At 50.5% G+C, this 21,951-nt stretch overlaps 1 protein-coding gene across 7 annotated transcripts; it reads left to right on the top strand.

Moving 5' to 3' along the window:
* The first annotated feature begins 3,311 nt into the window (after positions 1-3,311).
* On the top strand, positions 3,312-20,459 carry LOC112574247. 7 transcript variants are annotated; one of them, XM_025255175.1, is made up of 4 exons: positions 3,312-3,484; positions 4,975-5,073; positions 17,961-18,213; positions 18,648-20,459. In XM_025255175.1, exons 2-4 carry the CDS (start codon positions 5,033-5,035, stop codon positions 19,044-19,046), a joined length of 693 nt encoding a protein of 230 aa, XP_025110960.1. In that variant the 5' UTR covers positions 3,312-3,484; positions 4,975-5,032; the 3' UTR covers positions 19,047-20,459. The 7 variants fall into 7 exon arrangements, with proteins under 7 accessions (XP_025110960.1, XP_025110964.1, XP_025110962.1 ...); XM_025255176.1 differs by lacking the exons at positions 3,312-3,484; positions 4,975-5,073 and adding exons at positions 13,059-14,127; positions 14,367-14,434 and having other exon boundaries at positions 18,648-20,458; XM_025255179.1 differs by lacking the exon at positions 4,975-5,073 and having other exon boundaries at positions 3,329-3,484; positions 18,648-20,457.
* Positions 20,460-21,951: the final 1,492 nt, after the last annotated feature.

Here is a 21,951-nt window from a genome sequence, read left to right as displayed (position 1 = left end):
CTTTGTCATGTGTCAGTGAGCTGTGTCGTGTGTCAGTGAACTGTGCCATGTTTCAGTGAACTGTGTCGGTGAGCTGTGTCGTGTGTCAGTGAACTGTGCCGTGTTTCAGTGAACTTTGTCATGTGTCAGTGAGCTGTGTCGTGTGTCAGTGAACTGTGCCATGTGTCAGTGATCTGTGTCGTGTGTCAGTGAAGCGAATGAGAATGACAATCACTTTATTGAATAGCCATCGGCCCGTCTGAAGGGAGAGCACGACAAAAGCATCAAAGGTATGCGATACATGTAGACACGTAATGTGTATAGTGTACAACTGGACTGTCATCAACACCAGGTAGTGACATTTACAGCTGTACAAGATCTACCAAATAACTTGACTAATTGAAAGTACAAGCACAAAGACAAGAGAGAAACACGCTATGAACACCAAACTTAAGGCCAGGTGTTCAAGAGTGAGTAGACACAAGGAGTGAACACAGTCACACCCACGTATGTGTACATCTTAGTCTTCAGTGTCTGCCATCATAAAACCTTTTTCTCGTCCAGCAATAAGCCAGCAGTTCTACAAACAAGGTGACGTTTATCTACCATCTACATCACCCACAAGGTCTGAGGTTTGGCAACTTGACACAAGACACGAAAGTGAGTTTGCAGACACACCAGCACTGACACACCAGCACCGTGTGACACACTAGCACCGTGTGACACACCAGCACTGACACACCAGCACCATGTGACACCAACACAATGTCATCAGTAAAACAATAACGTAATCGAGTCACACCAAAGCTGAACGCGTGAATACCTGTCTGTCGCATTTCATTAGTTATTCATTCATAAAACAGGACTACAACTTGTACGTCACATGTCACAGACACTAATGAGTGCAGTGTTGATGTCACGCCAGTGTTATTGTTTCCATGTCACGTGGTCTGTGGCTGACAGTCATCATCTGTCACAGACACTAATGAGTCCAGTGGTGATGTCACGCCAGTGTTAACTGTCTCCATGTCCAGCTGCCCGTTGACATGACACGCTGGCTGACTCACTGAGTCTTGACGTCACAGCGCGAGCATTGCGTGATGTAACCGCGTCATCCGCGACCCTAGTCACGCAGTGCACGTCGTTATGTGTTATGTGACGTGTACTTTACGAAGTGTTGTCAACTCATTACTGTCAGAAGTACTTCTTACTTGAGTCAAGTGGTCCACCGGCCCAAATACTTTGACAAGCACTAAAACAAGTGACTGAAGAAGGGACGACAGCAGTTGAGATGTTGACGACTTTGCCCAGTCATCCCGTCACGCTCTGCTGAGAAGGGGCTGCCGCACCACCTCCACACTGACAGGACTACATCCTGTAGGCAGCAGCAGCAGGTGTATGCACGATGGACTTGCGGGGATGAGTCAAGGAGTGAGAACTGTGTAGACTGTAGACTGTAGCGTGACCAGGCAGGTGTCACGCTGTATATGTGTCACGTGCTGTATATGTGTCACGTGCTGTACACTGACTACCAAGTTCTTTCTCTCCCAGTGTGTGCGTCTAGTGAGTCAAATGTTCATCTTCATGTCTTCAGTCAAACACCTGTTTCCTTCGCCTCATCACAAAGGTGGGTAGAGTGCAGAGAGGCTAAAGGCATGAATAATAATTAGTGATAATTAACAATAAGATGCTCTGTGTGATGAAGTGTGCGATGAAGTGTGTGATGAAGTGTGATGAACTGTGTGATGAAATGTGTGATGAACTGTGTGATGAAGTGCGTGATGAAGTGTGTGATGAAGTGTGTGATGAAGTGCGTGATGAAGTGTGTGATGAACTGTGTGATGAAATGTGTGATGAAATGTGTGATTAAGTGTGTAATGAAGTGTGTGATGAAATGTGTGATGAAGAGCTGACGACGTACACAGACGCAATCAGGTGGCGGATGAGATGACGTGTCGCACGTGCAGCCACTTGACGTACCTGTCGCTGCTGTTGTTGCTGGACAAGGCTGTCGAGACAACTCTTGCTTTTGACTTGGCGGCCTAAGAATAATCTCCCTTGGACGAAGCTGTTGTAGCTAAACGCTTGAACTGGATGTAGGAGTTATCTCGCCTTCTCCTGTTGATTCTGTTCTTCCTCCCGTTGTGCCTAGTGTTGGGGAGGTGTGTGTGAGGGAGGTGTGTGTGTGTGAGGGAGGTGTGTGAGGGAGGTGTGAGGGAGGTGTGAGGGAGTCATAAACAATGTCTGCCATTTCACACATCTGTGGCTGCCAGCAGTGCAGATGACTGACGCAGCGATGGCGGAAACGTCCAGCAGGGACTGGCACAACCATCGTGGGCCCCAGGAGCGAGTGAGGTGTGGGTCTACCACTGACGGCGTCTCGCGAGATCTCGTCACTACGCAAACTCGCGCCTCACTTTCCACATTGCGCACGCGCCTTGGGTAGTTGGGGGGAGAGTAGCAGGATGGAGCACACATTAACCATGGGGGAAGATGGGGGTCTACAGTACGCCATCACCCCGACCCCGCACTCAGGCCGACGAATCAGTTTCTCATCGTGAAATGACCTCCCACTCACTCAACCGATCACTTCCGGTATAAGAAAGTTATTTATTCTCATCATGACATGACCTCCCGCTCGAAGTGTCAAAGCATCAAACATCAAGGAATGCAAGCGACCTCTGACCTCAGGCACCCTGCAGCACACGTCAGGAGCGATAACCGGTGTGTGACTGACAGAGCAGCGCCATGGACACGTGACAAGAGTTGAGTAGTCGTCACAGGAGCAGCTGCACGTTAGACTGACGTCATCAACCACGCGCATCTTCACAGAAAGTCGTGTTGTGACAGACATTGTTTACACAAACAGACCTCTAAACACGGCATTACTACAGCTGTTATTTATAGACACGTGTCAGTGGGTATGAATATGCTTGTGTGTGTGTACGTTTGTGTCTGTGAGTGGTTGAGTGTCTGTGTGTCTGTGTGTGTACGTGTGTGTCTGTGAGTGTATGAGTGTGTCTGTGTGTGAGTGTGTCTGTGTGTCTGTGTGTATGTGTGTGAGAGAGATAGAGGTGTTGTGTAAAGTAGAAGCATACGATCTCACCGTGTAGACTGTAGAGAATATCGATACATTACCCAGGCCACGTATCGCAGGCCCTACATAGCTACACCCTGACGGTGAACCCTCCGTGCCGACGGTTGGCGTATGGCGGGAACAGCGGGGCCGTGAGGCGGGGGATCAGCTTGAAGAAGGCGAAAACATTCCAGAGGGAGGAGGCAGGCAGGGGGTACAGGGATGTCAGTCTTGTGCACCCCCCCATACCCCCAAACCCCTCTCACGCGCTGCACGCTTCAAATTTAAACGCGCGCGATGCCAGCAGCGCCACCTGCCGCCAGCATCTACAAGACATCTTCTCCACCCGACTACAGCAGCAGGCACCACGAGCGTCCGGGTAGCCAGGCCAGCCAACGTGCAAGCACCCGGCTGAAGGCGAGGCCAGAGGTCAGTCGTCTGTAGCTTTACTGGGTGTCAGGGTCAGGGGTCAGCTCACGTGGTAACGTCTTGTGGCAGTTGATTTCAGCGTGTGGCGTCACTCAGTATGTGTCATAGTGTCAAAAATATGTGTCAAATCTCTCTTGAGTTTAGTGGTGTGTGTTCGTGTGCGTGTTCGTGTGCGTGTTCGTGTGCGTGTGTGTGTTCGTGTGCGTGTTCGTGCGTGTGTAGAGAACTCAGTTTCTCGTGCTTTATTGAGTGAGTAGTGTTTCGCCGACCGCGCATCACTTAACGTGTAGAAGTAGTCGGTGTCACGTGGATGTAGTAGTCAGTGTAATATCAAGAGCTGTCGGTGTGATTGTAGCTTTAGTCGGACTCATGTAAAGTGAGCAGTCGGTGAAATGTTACATAGTTGGTGTGAAGTAGATGTAGCAGTCGGTGAAATGTTACATAGTTGGTGTGAAGTAGATGTAGCAGTCGGTGAAATGTTACATAGTTGGTGTGAAGTAGATGTAGCAGTCGGTGAAATGTTACATAGTTGGTGTGAAGTAGATGTAGCAGTCGGTGAAATGTTACATAGTTTGTGTGAAGTAGATGTAGCAGTCGGTGAAATGTTACATAGTTTGTGTGAAGTAGATGTAGCAGTCGGTGAAATGTTACATAGTTTGTGTGAAGTAGATGTAGCAGTCGGTGAAATGTTACAGACTAGTTGCTGTCCGTCAGTGGCGATATTACGTGACGTGACGTAGCGCAGGTGGTGACGTGACATCAGCTTTATTTGCCGCCAGCTAGGGTGGCAGTGCGGGGCTGGGGGAAGGAACCAAAGAGCGAAAGTCGACTGGGATGCTGCGTGTGACCTGTGACCTGTCTTGTCAGTGTCATATCGGCTACTCCCTCTCTCCCCGCCCCCACACACCTTCCATCTCACCACACCCCCCCCCCCACGCACACTCTCCATCCTCGTCTCTCCCCCCACTTCGCCGCCAGCAGCCCACACGACGCTTGGTGGAGGTGAGGAGGTGCTGTGTTGCCCCTGGCTGCCCTGGGAGGGTCGCGTGGTGACGTATTAAATAATGCTACAGCTGTCTTGTTCTGTGACGTGTTTCTACCACTCTGTCACTTGTTGGTTGTAGCCATCTATGCTAAGTGCTAAGTGTTGTGCATCACGATGTGTCGTTGTTAGCTACCTGCAAGCTTTGTACCTGAGCGGTGTTGTGTTCGTCACATCAGGTGAGTGTCAGCTATTGCCAGGGTCAGTGGCTGACAGTGTTGTGTGCGTCACATCAGGTGAGTGTCAGCTATTGCTAGGGTCAGTGGCTGACAGTGTTGTGTGCGTCACATCAGGTGAGTGTCAGCTATTGCCAGGGTCAGTGGCTGACAGTGTTGTGTGCGTCACATCAGGTGAGTGTCAGCTATTGCCAGGGTCAGTGGCTGACAGTGTTGTGTGCGTCACACCTTGTGGATGTGTCGTGTATTGACAGTTCATTGGTGTCTTGCAGGTTTGTGCGGTCGGCCGCGTGTCGTGGTCAGAAGACATGTCAGGGTGTGTAACGTTCCATGAAGACAGAAGCTCAGCCGACCGCTTGCTGGCATTGTTGGTGAGTTTGTCTACCTGCTGCTGTCAGTGGCAGGTGTCTGTAACCGTTAGTGACACCTGTACACGTGCACGAACACAGCACAACGTAACGTACACTATTGTGGTAAGCATGGCGGACTTGACTACCCTGTCGGCGAAACGTCACCTGTGGGTGCTTGACGTTGTGCGTCAAATGGTGGACAGGTATGTCACTGTCAGATTGTGGATTAGGAGTGGACTGACATGTCACTGTGAGATTGTGTGTCATGGGTGGACTGACATGTCACTGTCAGATTGTGCGTCATGGGTGGACTGACATGTCACTGTCAGATTGTGTGTCATGGCGCCATTGATGTAAGAACACCGGTGTCAGCAACCAGGAGAGTCGTGACAGAGATAATGCGGTCAGCAGTGAGAAGAGACGTGACCTAGTGGCGCCACCATCAATGCTCTGGAGGTTAATGAAGGTCAACCTCTTCTCCCTGTACTACTGTGACGTGCACTAGCGACATCTGTCATGTCACTGACCAGGTCCTCTACGCTGTGTGTGGGTTACTTCCCCATTCATGCAGCAGGCGGAAACGTCACAGGCCGCCCAGGTTCTCATGGCAGTTGACGTACGTCATGTCCTTGACCTTTGATAAGGCCTGTGTTTCCGGCTCAGGTGTCACGTGACGGTGAAATGTCGAGAAATTGAAATGTCGTGACGAGAGGAAAATAGGCCCTCGGCAACGTGATGGCAACGTGACGGCAACAGCGCGTGCGTAAACATCGCCATGATGGTCTGATGGATGACCTTTACAGTGGGTGGCTGGTGTAACACTTGTAGGACAGTCAGCTTGTACTCCAGCCAATCTCTGTCACACACACAGCCACAGGGATGGTCACAGTTCAGTTGTGTAATGTTATAGGAGGGTCACAGGTCAGCTGTAAGGTAAAGGTCACAGTTCTGTATATTTCACATTAAAGGTCACAGGTCAGCTGCATAATGTGAACAGCGAGGCTGGCGGCCATTTCACGATGTTGACGGATCTGGCGGTGGTGGAGGCTGTGGGCGCCTGTGGTGTCTGGTCGTGATGGAGGACAACATTCCTGTGGAGTCTGTGGGCGGCGACAATACTTCGTGATACTCATCGCTTGTCGTCTCTCCCTCCTGTCACGTGACCTGTGACCTGGGAGGTCACGGCATCTTTCCACATCAACTCTGCTGCCATCGAGTAGACCGGGCTACATACCGGACATTGTTGTTGTTTAGTGCGTGTGGCTGTTGTTTACTCCCCACTGAGATGTTGTTGCGTGACAACAAACACCGTGTCGCTTTGTCGTCTGCTCACAAGTCCTCCAACACCGTCTACACCACCTCCCACCTGCCCCTGCCCCCCCCCCTCCAACCCACCACCACCGCCACCACCGCCACGACCTGTAGGAACCCTGTAATGTCCTGTGCGTGACCAGCAGGGGAGTGAACTCTCTGCATTGCTCAGGTTTCCTGGAGACAGCATCACGTGACTACCTCAGACCCGATATGACTCGTGAGGAACTGCTCGTGCGCATGCGTCATTGCAAGATGGCGAGAGCAGTCTTCCAATGAGGAAGTCTGTCTATTATAACATGTAGACCACCGTCCTGAAAAATAGATGACGTCACTCCGACAATAATTATATCCCGTAACACGTCACTCTGACATTTACATCGACTTTCTTCCTTTTTCCTGAGTTTTTCTTTTATTTTGTACCGCATGCCGACAGCTGCCCATGACGTCAAATTGAGACGAGAATGGGTGGTCCGGTGTCACAGTCGCAAGACTACACGTCACGGTCCTGTGCGCTACAAAGCACTTGTGTCATGTGACGTCACGGTCCTGTACGCTTGGTTCAGTCTAGTAGTTCCCCCATAGTAGATACCCTATCAGTCTAGCTGATGTCTCAGTCTAGTAGATACCCGCTGTCTATGTCGGTCTAGTAGATACCTGCTGTCTCGTGTCGGTCTAGTAGATACCCGCTGTCTAGCTGCTGTCTCAGTCTAGTAGATACCTGCTGTGTCGGTCTAGTAGATACCCGCTGTCTATGTCGGTCTAGTAGATACCCGCTGTCTAGCTGCTGTGTCGGTCTAGTAGATACCCGCTATCTTGTGTCGGTCTAGTAGATACCCGCTGTCCTGTGTCGGTCTAGTAGATACCCGCTATCTTGTGTCGGTCTAGTAGATACCCGCTGTCTATGTCGGTCTAGTAGATACCCGCTGTCTATGTCGGTCTAGTAGATACCCGCTGTCTATGTCGGTCTAGTAGATACCCGCTGTCCTGTGTCGGTCTAGTAGATACCCGCTGTCTAGCTGCTGTGTCGGTCTAGTAGATACCCGCTGTCCTGTGTCGGTCTAGTAGATACCCGCTGTCCTGTGTCGGTCTAGTAGATACCCGCTGTCTATGTCGGTCTAGTAGATACCCGCTGTCCTGTGTCGGTCTAGTAGATACCCGCTGTCTAGCTGCTGTGTCGGTCTAGTAGATACCCGCTGTCCTGTGTCGGTCTAGTAGATACCCGCTGTCCTGTGTCGGTCTAGTAGATACCCGCTGTCTATGTCGGTCTAGTAGATACCCGCTGTCTATGTCGGTCTAGTAGATACCCGCTGTCTATGTCGGTCTAGTAGATACCCGCTGTCTCGCTGCTGCTGGCTACTGTAGAGTATGTTGGCCACCCACCAAGACTGTGCTGCTGTAGGGGCGGTCTCGGGGTGAGTGGAGGGTAGAGATGTAGGAGAGAAATCAATATGGCCGCCAGAGGCAGTTGGAGAGCTGACAGGGCCTGCCTGCGTCACCGGGGGGAGGTGGTGGAGTGGTAGTGACTGGAGGCGTGTGGAGGGGGTGTGGGTAGATGCCAGGTACCTGGGGTGTGCAGGGCAGGGTGTGGGTAGAAATCTTGCCAGACATCCACAGCGCCGCGCTTATCCTGGCATCCTGGTGCCTGGGGGAGATAACTGCTGCCTCCGACTGAGTACATGTGGAGTACATACGTACTGTACTTACGTTTAGTACACGTGCACTCTGTGTAAAGTACAGGTATAGTGCATCACATAGCGCGTGTAGTGTATTGTAGAATGTAGAGTATCTTACAGTACATATGAGGTAGTGTATAGTGTAGTAGGTGTAGTATGGTATAGTACATATAGAGTACAGTACATGTGTATAAAGTAGTGTATAGTACATATAGAGTACAGTACATGTGTATAAAGTAGTGTATAGTACATATAGAGTATATAAAGTAGTGTATAGTACATATAGAGTGCAGTACATGTGTATAAAGTAGTGTATGGTACATATAGAGTACAATATAGAATATGTGTAGAGAATGTTTAGAGTAGTGTCGCATAGTGTGCACTCTCATAGTACATATAGAGTGGTGTAGTATACGTGTAGAGTACGTGTAGAGTGCATATAGAGCACACATAGTGTACATTACAGTATAGAGTGCTCTACACAGTATGAAAGTGCGTATACAGTAGTGTGACGTGCACATACTATACATCTCTAGTACTATCATCTCATATACATTACGTAGCTGTGAGTATTTATGTCTACACACGTGTGTCGTGTGCTGCTGTCAGTGGAGTGACGTGTACTGACCACGTGTGTTGTACACCGAGGGACGGTCATCTCCACTTAGCATCCAGCCTACCGCCATCTTTCTTCTATCTCGACATCTCGCGTGTTATCGCGATGTAGCGTGACGTATTGTGACATCTCGTCTGTTATCTCGATGTAGCGTGATGTAGCGTGACGTATTGTGACATCTCGTCAGTTATCGTGACGTATCGCATACGTCATCGCACGGTCTTACACAGAGCGCCCTCTAGCGACACCCCGCTATACCAGCAGACGGCGGGCGCCGGGCGCTCAGCGAGTGGTTGTGGTTGTGGTCGTGGTTGCTGGTGTGGGCCAGCGCTCGCCGCGTGTTTGCTGTTGATGTGTGCGGCGGCCGCGAGCGTCACTGCCCGACACGCGCTGGCTGCTGTTGCTGCTGCTGCTGTGACTGCTGCACGCACTTGCAACATCGTCTGTCCGTGGGAGCTCGTCTGATCGTCTGCTCCCGCGTGGCGCCGCACCAAGGCTGCTGTGTGTGTGGTGGCTGTGGTGGTGGCTGTGGTGGTTGTACTGGTGTAGACGTGGTGGCCGGCTTGTCGACCTTGGGATCATGAACGGTAAGCTCAGGTCTGGAACCTCCTGCCTCCGGCATTGTACGTCACCTCCGTCTGTACTCTCCTACTGTACAGCACACCGCGCGTGCTCTCTCTTGTTCCTCTGTTTGTGTACAGAGTACACGTTACACGTTACACCGTTACACCGTTACACCACAGTACATGTGATAGAGACAGTGTACACCTTGAATGTTACTGTATGGTACTGTGTGTACACTGCTGTATATGTTACTGTGTGTACACCACTGTACATGTTACTTATGTTACTGAGTGTACACCACTGTACATGTTATCGCATAGTGTTCTGTGTGTACACCACCTTGCATGTTACTTATGGTGCTGTGTGTACGCCGCTGTACATGTTACTGTATGTTACTGTGTGTACACCACTGTACATGTTACTGTATGTTAATGTGTGTACACCACTGTACATGTTATCGCATAGTGTTCTGTGTGTACACCACCTTGCATGTTACTTATGTTACTGAGTGTACACCGCTGTACATGTTATCACCTAGTGTTCTGTGTGTACACCACTGTACATGTTACTGTATGTTAATGTGTGTACACCGCTGTACATGTTATCACCTAGTGTGCTGTATGTACTTACACCACTGTACATGTTACTGTGTTGTGTTCGCTGTGTACATACTGTACTTTATTACTCACAGTGTTCTGCACGTGTACATATAGTTTATCTTTACTGTATAGCATAGCACTGGACACCACCTTGCATGTTCGTGTACAGCGACCCACGTGTACACCACCAAGCGAGTTACTGTACAGCATTGTACACAACTGTACTCGGGTTACTGTACACTGTACAACACGTACACAACTGTACTCAGGTTACTATACACTGTACAGCATTGTACACAACTGTATTCGGGTTACTGTACACTGTATAGCATTGTACACAACTGTACTCGGGTTACTGTACACTGTACAACACGTACACAACTGTACTCAGGTTACTATACACTGTACAGCATTGTACACAACTGTATTCGGGTTACTGTACACTGTATAGCATTGTACACAACTGTACTCGGGTTACTGTACACTGTACAACACGTACACAACTGTACTCAGGTTACTATACACTGTACAGCATTGTACACAACTGTATTCGGGTTACTGTACACTGTATAGCATTGTACACAACTGTACTCGGGTTACTGTACACTGTACAACACGTACACAACTGTACTCAGGTTACTATACACTGTACAGCATTGTACACAACTGTATTCGGGTTACTGTACACTGTATAGCATTGTACACAACTGTACTCGGGTTACTGTACACTGTACAACACGTACACCACTGTACCTGGGTTATTGTACAGCATGCACACCATTGTACTCGGGTTGCTGAGTAACATTGTACACCTCTGTACCTGGGTTACTGTACAGGTAATGCAGTCGTTGTCTTCACACGTCACACGTGCTCACAGGAATGAAGACCAAACGTTGAAGAAGACACTTGACAGCAAAATGTTTGTTAGGGGAGACGGGTTTGTGTGTGTGTGTTTGTGTGTGTTTGTGTGTGTGTGTGTGTGTTTGTGTGTGTTTGTGTGTGTTTGTGTGTCTGTTCACACAATATGATAGAACAGCCTGTAACTGTATTCCGTCCCCCGGGGCTGCTGCACCCACACCACCCAGTCACGTGAGTGCAGGAGAACTAAGGTCTGGTTGGCGAGTGAAATGCAGGCCGTGTGACGGCTTGTAGTGCGACCTGCTGCAGGGGAATATTCCCCTTGACAGGCAGTGAGTTGGGTTCATACTCTGTACTCAGTAGTCTATACTCTGTACTCTGTACTCTGTACTCTGTACTCACTCGCTCAAATATCCTCCCAGTCCAGTTGAGAAAGACCGCCAGCTGAGCTGTGCATCGCCATGTACAATGTACAATGTACCCGGGATACATGTCACCTCACCTTTGTGGTTGGACCTGCCGCTAGACATCGTTTATGTCTGACCTACTGGTAAACATCTTCATCGTCGTCTGACCTACTGGTAAACATCGTCGTCTGACCTGTTGCTGGATAACATCGTCGTCTGACCCGGCCTCAAGCAGCCCCATGGTGGGAGCTAACCTACAATATCGGGGGCAGACAGACAGACACAGTTTGTTTGTCAGATAAATGTGTTTATTCGTCGTTTTCTTTTCATCAACAACAGGAAGAGCTTTTGGGGAAGCGGACAGCTTCGATGTTGGAGCACTGGCATCCCAACTCGGAAGATGGCCGGTTCGATACCCGTGTAACGCAGAAAACTTTTCCCCAGTCAACTTTGCTGCGTGAACTGACAAAGAGGAGAGGGCTGGGAGGAGAGAGGGAGGAGAGAGGAGATGTGCGCCGCCCTCATGAATATCTGACCTCACAAACATCTGACCCCGACAGGAGCGTGGCCTCTAACACCTCACCCCCATGACCTTAAAAAGAAGAGAAGTTGGGGGATGACCTTTACCCTTTTTTACAGCCGTTGTTCGCTTTTTCCTCCTTCTGTGTTTGTGTGGAGTAGGTGATGAGGATGTAGGCGCGTGTCAGTTTATGGATGGTTGATGCGGAGCTGGGGGCTGTCCCCGTCAGCCGCTGCACGTCGCCATGACGGAGGGCAGGCCAGCCAGTGGAGGAGAGGACGGCTAGTGACGCACAACACCTCGGGCGTGAAACCAACAAAAGTTTTATTTCACCTTTGTCCTCATCCTCTCCGCCACCCACCCCACCCCCTACCTGGAGAGAAGAGGGGGGGGGGACTAAGACACGCCCCAGTAAACTTCCACAGGTGGGAGTCTGTTCGCAGGTACGAGACGTGGTCCCAGTCGACACCTACCTGTACGTCACCTGGCAACTGATGTTACAGTTGATGATGCGACTGTAATGTTGTTGTTGTTGTTGTTGTTGTTGTTGTTGTTGCTGTTGCTGTGTGAACAGATCGTGTCGCTGGTAAGACAGGTACACAAGCAGGACAACATTGTCAAACAGGCGGCGGCCACGCTCCATATACACCTGGTATAGTGACGTCACGGCGTCTACACCTCAAGTCATGACGTCTACAGCTGAAGTGATGACGTCTACACAAAATGATTTCCTACGGATGATATACAAGATGTAGGTGGATGGTAGGCGTCTATAAATAGCACACGACGACTACCTGAGGCTTTGGGGGCCGGGGGAGAGGATGGTGGTCTGGCTGCGCGGTGGGGGGGGGGGCAGTGCAGTCAGGTGTGGAAACCCTCGCTGCTCCTCCTGATACCTGAGGCTGGTAAACCCCGTGGCATGCTGGGATAAACAGGTGTGAAAACCTGCATACTGACTGTAGAGGCATAGGACGTGTAGACAGACTGTAGAGCATAGGACGTATATACACACTGTAGAGCATCAGGTGTATACACACTGTAGAGGCGGGGGGGGGGGGGCAGTGGTGTTTTACGCCGTGCCAGCAACTAAGGCTATATTACGGCAAGCAGCCAGCCCTGTAAACAGATGCCACGTGCAGAGAAAGTACAGCATGCCCGAGATGAGAAACGAACTCTAGGCAGCCAACCTTCACTGTATTGGTGACAGGCGCTAACCGTTGCGCCACCGGGCCGCTGACTGTAGAGGCACCAGGACGTATATACACACTGTAGAGGCACCAGGACGTATATACACACTGTAGAGGCACCAGGACGTATATACACACTGTAGAGGCACCAGGACGTATATACACACTGTAGAGGCACCAGGACGTATATACACACTGTAGAGGTGTATATACATCAGGTGTATATACACACTGTAGAGGCATCAGGTGTATACACACTGTAGAGGCATCAGCCAACAACTCAATGCTGTCGTCGACAAGGGGTTAGAGGTCACGTTGACGAAAGTCGTCTCCAAGCTCCGTGAACTTTCTGTAGAGAGCGTTGACTGCTTTTGATTACAAGAAGACGGTCACGTGACACGTTGACATCACACCGAGAGAGATCAACCAAATAATTTGTACGACAATGTATTTAAATGTATTTTGCATCTTTACAAAGTCTCCCTCCCGCTGCTGTCTTCTGTTTACTACGTGGCAGTATGTGATGGGGGGTCACTAGGGGTCAAGTAGGTGCTGCCTGTAGGTCAGCCTTGTCTTTGCTGTGTACCTGTGTGACAGGGTCACAGTGCATTGTTTGTTTGTTTATGTGTTTGTGTGTGTGTGTGCTTACCAACAGTGACACAGTGAGGTCAGTGACTAATGGCTTGTGGGTCAGACGGAAATAAATATTAGGGGGTGGAGGCGGAAGGAGAGAGGAGAGTAGGGTACAAGGAGATGACACGAAGCTACAGGCTGCGAGTAAAGTCCCAGCACTGCGCATGTCACTGCGCATGTCGCTGGCGATTCTGTCAGCCCATTGGATGTTGGATTAGCGAGGTGGCCACAGAGTGTGATTCACCATTCCACGTGAACGATTGGAGGAACTAAGGTGGTCTTATTGATGATACCCCCCGTGAAAGCACTCTCGTCTGCTGTATCCCTCCCTCTCCCCACCCGCTCTCTTTCTCTCTCTCACTCTCCCCCACCCCCAGCCTCCCTCCAACAGTTGTCTTCCCTTCTGTGAGTGGCTCATTGACTGCAGTGTGGACTTTGTCAGCTAATACATTGTCATACAAGTCATTCCGCTCTGTCGCCGCTGTGGAATAAATGAGTACAAGACAGAGATAACAACACCCGGGGTACCTCGTCGATCACCCCCCCCCCTCCATCTGTCAGGCTGCCAGGGGGCGCTTGTACACCCGCAGTCCCCTCCAGTGCCAGTCGTGAAGGATCATTCCAGGCCCTGGAGACGCCTCAACCCTCCAGACGTGTTGTTGCTTGAAGGACCAGATCCTCCACACCTACAGGACCACACCGGCGTAAGTATACTACAACCTGTAGGACCACGTCACTGTAACATACTGCAGACCTACAGGACCACGTCACTGTAACATACTGCAGACCTACAGGACCACGTCACTGTAACCATATTACAACCAGTGTAACCACACGCTAGCCTGCAGGACCACATCACTGTAACCACACTCCAACCTGTATGATCACGTCACGGTAACCACACTCCAACCTGTATGATCACGTCACTGTAACCACACTCCAGGCCTGAGGACCACAGAGGATCGATCTCGCCAAGTGACGCCACGCACGACTGATGGCAGTCCTCCCCCAGTGAGTGTCATGTCGCTAGTGTTGGTGTCAACACGTTTGTTTGTATTGACGGTGACAACAGCTTCACTCGTCTTTGACACCAGGACAACGAGGACCCTTGTTACACCTACAGCACCTCACCCCCCACATTGAAGGTGGGGTCAGCTGTAGAGGCAACTGTCAGGTGCATTGTGGGTGCAGCGGCTTTGCGGACTACAAAGGCCTTGTTGTCCAACCACAGCATGGAATGTAACGTCAGCGACAGTCGTCACTCCTGCCGCCATCTTGTCAGTCATCTTACTTCGGTAGAACAGTCAGGTGTGTGAGTAGTGTCTGTAACAGCCCATTACACGGTCACAGGTGTGTGAGTAGTGTCTGTAACAGCCCATTACACGGTCACAGTCAGGTGTGTGAGTAGTGTCTGTAACAGCCCATTACACGGTCACAGTCAGGTGTGTGAGTAGTGTCTGTAACAGCCCATTACACGGTCACAGTCAGGTGTGTGAGTAGTGTCTGTAACAGCCCATTACACGGTCACAGTCAGGTGTGTGAGTAGTGGTCTGTAACAGCCCATTACACCGTCACAGTCAGGTGTGTGAGTAGTGTCTGTAACAGCCCATTACACCGTCACAGTCAGGTGTGTGAGTAGTGTCTGTAACAGCCCATTACACCGTCACAGTCAGGTGTGTGAGTAGTGTCTGTAACAGCCCATTACACCGTCACAGTCAGGTGTGTGAGTAGTGTCTGTAACAGCCCATTACACCGTCACAGTCAGGTGTGTGAGTAGTGTCTGTAGCAGCCCATTACACGATCACAGGTGTGTGAGTAGTGTCTGTAACAGCACATTACACGGTCACAGTCAGGTGTGTGAGCAGTGTCTGTAACAGCCCATTACACGGTCACAGTCAGGTCTGTAACAGCTGTAATGCAAACTTCATCACACGGTCCTACCTGCGACACCTGGCTCAAGTGAGGACGGTGACGTGTAATAGGACAGGTTGCTTTGTTGTGATCAAGCTGATGTACGTTTACACGACAGGTAGTCATCCAGATACGCCACAGGTACACGTGTACTTACAATGCAGGTATCCCTTACTGACCACCTGTAACACCTGTACAACACACACCTATACACACCTATACACACATACACACATATATACACACCTATATATACACACCTATACACACATACACACATACACACACACCTGTACAATGCACACTGCACGCCAGGTGGCCAGGCCGCCATTTTTCTCACCTGTACCCGGCAGCAGGGGGCTGGCCACGCTGATATTTGCTAACAAACTTCCTGGTGAATGAAAATCATTAATGCAGCGTGACGCAGCGGGCCGTGACGTGTTTGATTATTGATGTCTTGTTGACATGTTTACGTGTTTACTAGTGTGCTGGCTTCAACGTGCCTGGAGTCTGAGCTCGGGCTTTGTTGACACTTGTTGTTTACTCTCAGCATGCAGTTTGTTGTCTCAGTTCTAACGTGCGTTGTTTACTCGTGTGTTGGCTTCAAGACCCCGAGTCACACCTGGCCTTTGTGTCATGGCCGTCATCGATGTACTCGAGGGATAAACTACTCCGTGCATTTACCCGTTGGTCCGTAACCTGCAGCAAAACCTGCCTCGTGGACAGTTGGCTGGTCACGTGACCGTCCAATGGGCGACCTGAAGGTGGACGAGCTGTACTCTCACCTGTCGAGCACTAATTATGCTTCACTCAGTTTTGTGTGTGACGGCGCTAACCGCATGTCACACCTGTTCCTCTTGTTGCAACTTTCACCTGCTCCACACTTGCTGTCACGCGATGATGTTGCTGCGCCACGTCAGGGCCTAGGAGGTGTGAAGTGAGCTGCCAGGTAATAAATGTTTATCCTCTCTACCTTGGCAGGTAACAATGGGACCTCTTGTCAGCCTTGCCAGATCAGACACGTAAGTGTCACGTGGGCCCAGTGTGGGCCACCCCTAGAGTCAGCGAGGACCCAGTGACGCGTGCAGGTGTCATAGTGTGAAGACGCCAGCAGTCAGACGTGTCATGTCAAACGCAGACAGATCTCTGGTGACTCAATGTCACATTTGACTCCGAGGTGTCACACACCAGTGCACGTCACACATCTGATGTGTGCTCAGCGGAAGGTGTGTGTCTCCACTGACAGGCCCACCTGCCCACAAGGTTCTTGCTTCACTAAACGTCTTTTGACAGGCCCACCGGTCCTCATGTTACGTGACTTACATTCTGGAGAACCAGCGACCCTCGGTGACGTGCAGATCAACGTGACCTGGAGTGCGCTGTGTGCTGTGCACGTGTGACAGGTGCTGGTGTTTCTTGCTGCTACACCTCACTTCACCAACACCACAGCCAGGCTGTAGCACGGATAATGTGTGACGTGTAGCCCCGATAATGTGTGACATGTAGCCCCGATAATGTGTGACGTGTAGCCCCGATAATGTGTGACGTGTAGCCCCGATAATGTGTGACGTGTAGCCCCGATGATGTGTGACATGTAGCCCCGATAATGTGTGACGTGTAGCCCGGATAATGTGTGACATGTAGCCCCGATAATGTCTGACGTGTAGCCCCGATAATGTGTGACATGTAGCCCCGATAATGTCTGACGTGTAGCCCTGATACTGTGTGACGTGTAGCCCCGATAATGTGTGACGTGTAGCCCCGATACTGTGTGACGTGTAGCCCCGATAATGTGTGACGTGTAGCCCCGATACTGTGTGACGTGTAGCCCCGATAATGTGTCTGCGCCATTTGTGTACACCTGTCTACAGGTGCATCGATGTTCGCACATTTGTGTACACGTGTACATTGATATCCTTACGTCCACCTAGTTGTCGGTGTGTCTGTAGACGTGTACATGTGTCTGTACTTGTGCTGTGTACCTGTATACCCAACACCTGTATGTTTACCTGTGTGGTAGATACCTGTATACCTACATGTGTATATTTATGGAAAGATGCGGTAGTCGTATTTTTGTATCTCGAGTTGTTTGTACAAACTGAATGTCTCCTTTACTCTTGATATACATACGTTAGTAAGTGTTTGTGTCACTGTCAGTACACGCAGTGTGTGGCCGGGTGTGCTCTCAATCACGTCACTGACAATGACTCACGGCTCTCAATCACGTCACTGACAATGACTCACGGCTCTCAATCACATCACTGACAATGACACACGGCTCTCAATCACATCACTGACAGTGACACACGGCTCTCAATCACGTCACTGACAGCACACGTCTGTGACAGTGACACACAGCTCTCAATCACGTCACTAACAGTGACACACGGCTCTCAATCACGTCACTGACAGCACACGTGTCACCAAAGACACACGGAAGGAATGCTAATAAGACAATAGATCAACAACCAGCCGAAGAGACAGTTGTTAGTCATGTGTCTAACCATGTCATCGCCATGTCATCCCCGCTAACTTGACACATGTAACTGTCATTCTCCTCCCGCCGTCCCTCATGAATCCCTCAGACAGCACCATGCTATGTGAACTGTGACGTCACTGTGTGCAGCGCATGCGCGGTGTGTGACGGGGCCATGGATGAGCGCGAGATGCTGAATGGCGTCATTCCTGTCCGCCATGCCAGTCTGCCGGGCCACGTCAAGTTGCCAAGGCGATACGAGAAGGCCGCCATGGGAACCAGCGGCATCCCAGCACGCATGCGCAAGATCAGCATCCAGCCAGGTCACACTCCGCTGAGGGACTCGCTGTCCGACCGACTGACCGACCTCATGACCGCCATCTTGTGGATCAAACAAGAACTGGTCAGTGACGTCTGGTGCTTATGTGTCGTGTGCAAACGTGGGCGTGGCTTGGCCTCGTGATGCTTCTGTTCACTGTCTTGCTCTGTGTCGTGTGAGCTGTGTTCACTGTCTTGCTCTGTGTTCACTGTCTTGTTCCTGTCTGAGCTGTGTTCACTGGGTCATGGCTGCCGTGGTCACGCTGATGATCATGGCCGTTGTGTCCACTGACTTCACGTCATTCAAAATCTCCTGATGCTGTTTGATGTCTGTTGACGCTGACGTCAGATTATTCCATGTCCTCTGACCTCTTGCTTCTCTTCACTTAGCATCTGCATTAGCTAAGCTGGATGCTGGCTAAGTTAGCTATGTTAGCTATGTCAGCTATGCTGCATGTTAGGGCAGCTAACCCTGACTCTGGCTATATCTGGCCTTGACCTTGCTGCTGTGTTTTTCAGATCATGTTGCGGCAACACGACATTCTGCTCAAACGCCAGTTCTTTGACATCCAGGACTCCATCAGCTCGCTTCGCAGGCCCAGACCCCACGACCCCAGCTACCCCGTGACTGCGGCCTTCGTCTCGCCACCCGGCCCCGCGCTCTGCAACGGAAGCTGTCAGCCCGACTGCAGTGCCGCCACGCGTCTGCAGCTTCCTGACCAGATGGACTTCCCCCTGGAGACCTACGCTGTGCGCACGTCCTCCAGCGTCACCATGCTCAACGACCACAGCGACGATGAAGCCGAGGACAGCGATGTCTTCTTGGAGAACTACTTCCGGCCGCGCACGGGCTCCATGAAGACGTCACGTGACATGGCGGCCCTGGCCAGACGGCGAGGCAGCAAAGAGCTCATCTGATGGCACTGTGACTGACTGACAGCAGGAGACAGCGAAATGACACTGACAGCGAGCAGCAGGGACAGCGTCTGATGGCACTGCCATGTCAGTGTCAGAAGGTGAAGCTCTTTGAAAGTCGCTTCCGCTGTCAGACTGTCAGTGAGGCCGTTATGCTGCAGCAGCCGGAAATGTGAAAGGTCGTGTCACCGATCAAAGACTTGTGTCTTCCCGAGTGTGTCTTGAGTGGACAGGTAAACACACAGGTAAACACACAGGTAGCCGTGACTGTTGGCTGCTCACGTGCAATCATTTCAAAGCGAGGAACAGGACAATGTGCGGCTGGCTCTCTGATCGCTCCACTGCAGCTCCGTGAAGCTGCTGCTGTTGTTGTTGCTGTTGTTGTTGTTTCCTATGCAAACGTCTGCCCATCGTCTACGTGAGTAAGGAAGGCGCTGGCAGCGCCACCTACAACTTAGGCTCCACCTACTTACCAAGTTCTACAACTGACGAAGATGGCAGTCGCTAGCCTTGAGTGTTCCTCCAGCATCAACAACACACAAGGTTGTAGCGGTTCTTGTTGACATGTGGCCTTGACACCTGAGTGAGCCGCCACTACGTTGTGTCCTTGACCTTCTGGCCTTTTGGCCACCGACTGGTCTGTGACACTGACACTGACAGTGGCATCGATGGACCTCGACACAAGCGTCATTACCACATAAATAAACAGTCATCTTCTGATAACGGCGATGCTGACATTTCTATAGCAACGTCATCGAGTCTGTGATGACGTCATGTCTGTGACCTTGGGGTCACCGGAGCGCGTGCACTCACAGTGGCAGGGGAGGGAAGTCAGTCTCCTCATCTCAGGAAGTCGCTCGTGTCGGACAGCTACAAACCACGTGACACGTCACTTTCTTGCTGAAATCCGCTCGTGCGACGGGAAGACAGACTACGGCAGTCGTCACGCGTGACTTGACAGACTTGGGTAGTCGTCACGTGTCAGTGCCGCTCGTGGGTCATCAGACAGTAGAAGGCGGGTAGAGTAGTCCGCCCTTGTGTCGCCCATGTAGAGAAGAATGTGTGTGACGGGGAGGAGGATCTGTGGGTCTGTGTCAGACTGTGTGTGTGCTTATGTTAGAGTGAGAGAGTGTGAGAGAAAGTGTGTGAGTGTGTGGGTGTATATGTGAGTGAGTGTGTTTATGTGAGAGACGAGAGAGAGTGTGTGTGAGTGTGTGTGTACCTGATGATGTGCGACTGTGGTCGCTGGTCGCGCGTGAGACGACGATGTGGGTGAGAGGTGGGGGGGGGCGTCACTTTCCTCCAGACGGAGAATAAATCTCTGTAGATATTTTTTCGATCGTCATTTCGTGCGCATTCCAGCGCTCGCGTGTGTGGATGTGTCTCTGTGTGTGGGTGTGTGTGGGGGTGTGTGTCTGTGGGGGTGTCTGTGTGTGAGGGTGTCTGTGTGTGAGGGTGTGTGGGGGAGTGTGGGGTGTGTGTGTCTGTGTGTGTCTCTGTGAGTGTCTGTGTGTCTCTGTGTGTGTGTCTGAGCTTCAAGAAAAGGCTGCAGTCTTCAAGAAAGCTTTCACCCAAGCAGCAGGAAACATCTGGAAAAGGAAGACGGAACAACTGAACTTAGATATGCAGAAAGTTATGGAATATACAAAGAACAAGAACAATGAACAACCAGCAGCCGCTATAATCACTACAATCATCTGGACACGAGTACAGAAGTTACTACATACATGCAAGCTACTGCGAAGTTAATCATTCTTTGCTGAAGCCAACGACAACAACATCCCAGAGGAAAGATGGGGACATGTTTCAGGAGAACAGAACTGGTACAGGATCATAGAATTCGAAGAAGAAATGGCAAAGAACCCCTTTACTGAGAAAGATTTAAAAGATGCAATCAAGCAGCTATAAAATAAAGATCCCACGGCCTGATGACATCACCATCAATGAACAAGGAACTAATTCACTCACATTAGCCTTAAAGCAGCCTGCAATAATCCACTGAACATCAAGTTTTAAGCGGATTCACTCATTGCAGTTTCCCTGGCAACGAAGCAGCTGACAGACTGGCAATGGAGGGAGGAGGCTGGCCCAAGCGTCACTCTCCCCCCAGGTCAGCTTTATGGAGGCCAAGCAAGAGCATAGATGGTTCTAGCAGCATCCCATCTACAGCAAGGACTCACTTTACAGGCGAGAGAGAAGAGGAGGTGAATGTGAGAATGGGTCACTCCAGGCTCCAGCATCACCTGTTCACCAGACCTGAGTGCCCGGAGTGCGCCTGCGCAGGTCCCAGAACAGTGACCTGCATGACTGTCCAACCCACCACAACCCAGCAGCAGACACATGTCCTGCCGACACACTGATGACAGAACACACCGATAACACTGTGGTGTGTGCAGCGCACAGCAGACTCTGGAGTCTGAGCGTCCCAACAAGATGCTCTTTGAGGAATCAAACTTGATTAGAAAAGTCAAGCTTCTCCCCCACTTGCTGGATTTTCTTAAAGAAAGAACAAATAGAGACTGCTGAGTAACAAGTATTGGCCTTTATGTTTCACGGAAAGGATCCGGGGACCGGGACTTTTGTGTTTCGTTAGCTGGTGGCGCCAACTTCGACTTCGACTCGCACTGTGTACAGCAACACATCTTACAATAAATTGTCTTCTGACATTTTCAACACAAGTGATTTTTGAAAGAGTTGAACTTATGCAAAGCCGTTATACACTGATGATTTAGGCCTACCAGCCAAACAACTTGAAAACAGTTGTTTCCAACCTTTACATTTAGTCGTCATAACACATTCACATCAGGGACTACAAAAGGTTTTTGTCAGTAACCCTGCGAGGTTCCTATATTCTTAGGTGTTGAGAAGTTTTTTAGTGGCCTTCAGTTCAAAATATGTCATTAGCAGT

Source organism: Pomacea canaliculata, linkage group LG10, assembly GCF_003073045.1.
Source record: "Pomacea canaliculata isolate SZHN2017 linkage group LG10, ASM307304v1, whole genome shotgun sequence".
NCBI lineage: Eukaryota > Metazoa > Mollusca > Gastropoda > Architaenioglossa > Ampullariidae > Pomacea > Pomacea canaliculata.
The sequence above is the reverse complement of the archived record's forward strand: the minus strand, read 5'-3'. Positions and strand labels throughout refer to the sequence as shown.

Bases quoted from the DNA above. Each gene is read 5' to 3' on its own strand.
- LOC112574247 (XM_025255175.1), top strand. From the start codon at position 5,033: ATGAAGACAGAAGCTCAGCCGACCGCTTGCTGGCATTGTTG. The intron at 5,074-17,960 runs GTGAGTTTGTCT...CACTGTGTGCAG, and splicing joins ACCGCTTGCTGGCATTGTTG to CGCATGCGCGGTGTGTGACG. The intron at 18,214-18,647 runs GTCAGTGACGTC...TGTGTTTTTCAG, and splicing joins TGTGGATCAAACAAGAACTG to ATCATGTTGCGGCAACACGA.